This window comes from Egretta garzetta, unplaced genomic scaffold, assembly GCF_000687185.1.
Source record: "Egretta garzetta isolate BGI_Z169 unplaced genomic scaffold, ASM68718v1 scaffold454, whole genome shotgun sequence".
Lineage (NCBI taxonomy): Eukaryota > Metazoa > Chordata > Aves > Pelecaniformes > Ardeidae > Egretta > Egretta garzetta.
The window spans coordinates 1,762,343-1,763,574 of record NW_009259429.1 but is presented as its reverse complement, the minus strand read 5'-3'; the positions used below and the strand labels follow the sequence as shown (position 1 = coordinate 1,763,574).

Here is a 1,232-nt window from a genome sequence, read left to right as displayed (position 1 = left end):
GTCTAGGGAAAAAAAAAATCCTCCAGTGTTGTTTCCTGCAAAGACCATTCTTAAGAGCTCGTTGGACAGCATGCAGGGCTCTTGAAGTGATAGCTAATTGGTGAAAGAAAGGCCCTGATTGTCTTGAGGGAGCTGGAAAGTGCTGCGTGTGCTGCTGAAAGGGACTAGGGAGAAGGTGCCTGGTTTCGCTGAGCAGCTGCTGCTGGAGATGTTTGGAGATTACATCAGCATTGGAAAAAAGGGGCAAAAAAAAAAAAGTCCAACTTCACAGAGACGGAGTTTATGGAGTTCTTTTTCCCCCTTCCAAAGGTCTTCTGACAATACTGTCATTGTCGATATAAGAGTTGTTAATTCTTTATGAATAGCACATGGGGCCTCTTGACTAAATAGTACGCTACATGTCCCAAATCTGTCAGCTGGACTCTTCTCTCACATGCTAGTGAGATCACTTTGATTGGAATGTTACAGGAATTGCTGGGCTGGCCATGCAGAACTGAACACTGCATTATATAATTAGATCTCCCTGAGTATTTTTTTCACATTACCTCATTATTCTAGCTTAAATATGGAATCAGTCCTTTTGATGATTTTACTGGTTGTAATTATATTAATACGATTCATTTTGTGGTCCTGTCTTAGTGCTTATATAGATTATAAACTGTCCCGAAGGTTTCCTGACACAAGAAAAGAGGACTGAGACTTCAAAAGGCTTGTTCAGATTTGAATTGACAATGGAGAGAACTGGATAAGGTAAATGGAGCTAGAGCAGATTTTACCTTGGGATCTGATGAGAGAGAAATGACCTGCTGAGATTGCAACAGAGTGAAGATTCTTCAGAAAGCCTCATGCTGACAGAGGGGAAAAAAAAGACAACTGATTGAGTCAAATGACTTCCTGTCAAACTGGGCCATGAATTTGCTGTTGGGAACAGACTTGTGGACTTCTGCCAATTGAATGATCTGCACAAGCTGGAAGGAATCCTATTGCTGAGCAGCCCCAGACTGCCAGTGGCCCGGTCTTGATATGTGAAATGCGATGGTGTGCTGCCTGCTGGACTGTCTGCTGGTCTGTATGTTAGGGTGTCAGCTGCACAGCCGGCCTGGATGCAACAACTGACTGTGCCTGAATGAAGCTGAAGATTACTGGCCCAGCTCAGTATTGCAAGCTTGCAGGAGCTGTTTTTCACCTGAGTGGCTGATTTGTTATCAAATTCCTTGTGGTTCCTCCTGGTC

General features: G+C 43.7%; 1 protein-coding gene across 1 annotated transcript; it reads left to right on the top strand.

The window, feature by feature from the left end:
• The first annotated feature begins 565 nt into the window (after positions 1 to 565).
• SMIM38 (small integral membrane protein 38) lies at positions 566 to 697 on the top strand. The gene has a single exon (XM_035892628.1). The coding sequence runs from the start codon at positions 566 to 568 to the stop codon at positions 695 to 697; it is 132 nt and encodes a 43-aa protein (XP_035748521.1).
• The last annotated feature ends 535 nt before the right edge of the window (positions 698 to 1,232 follow it).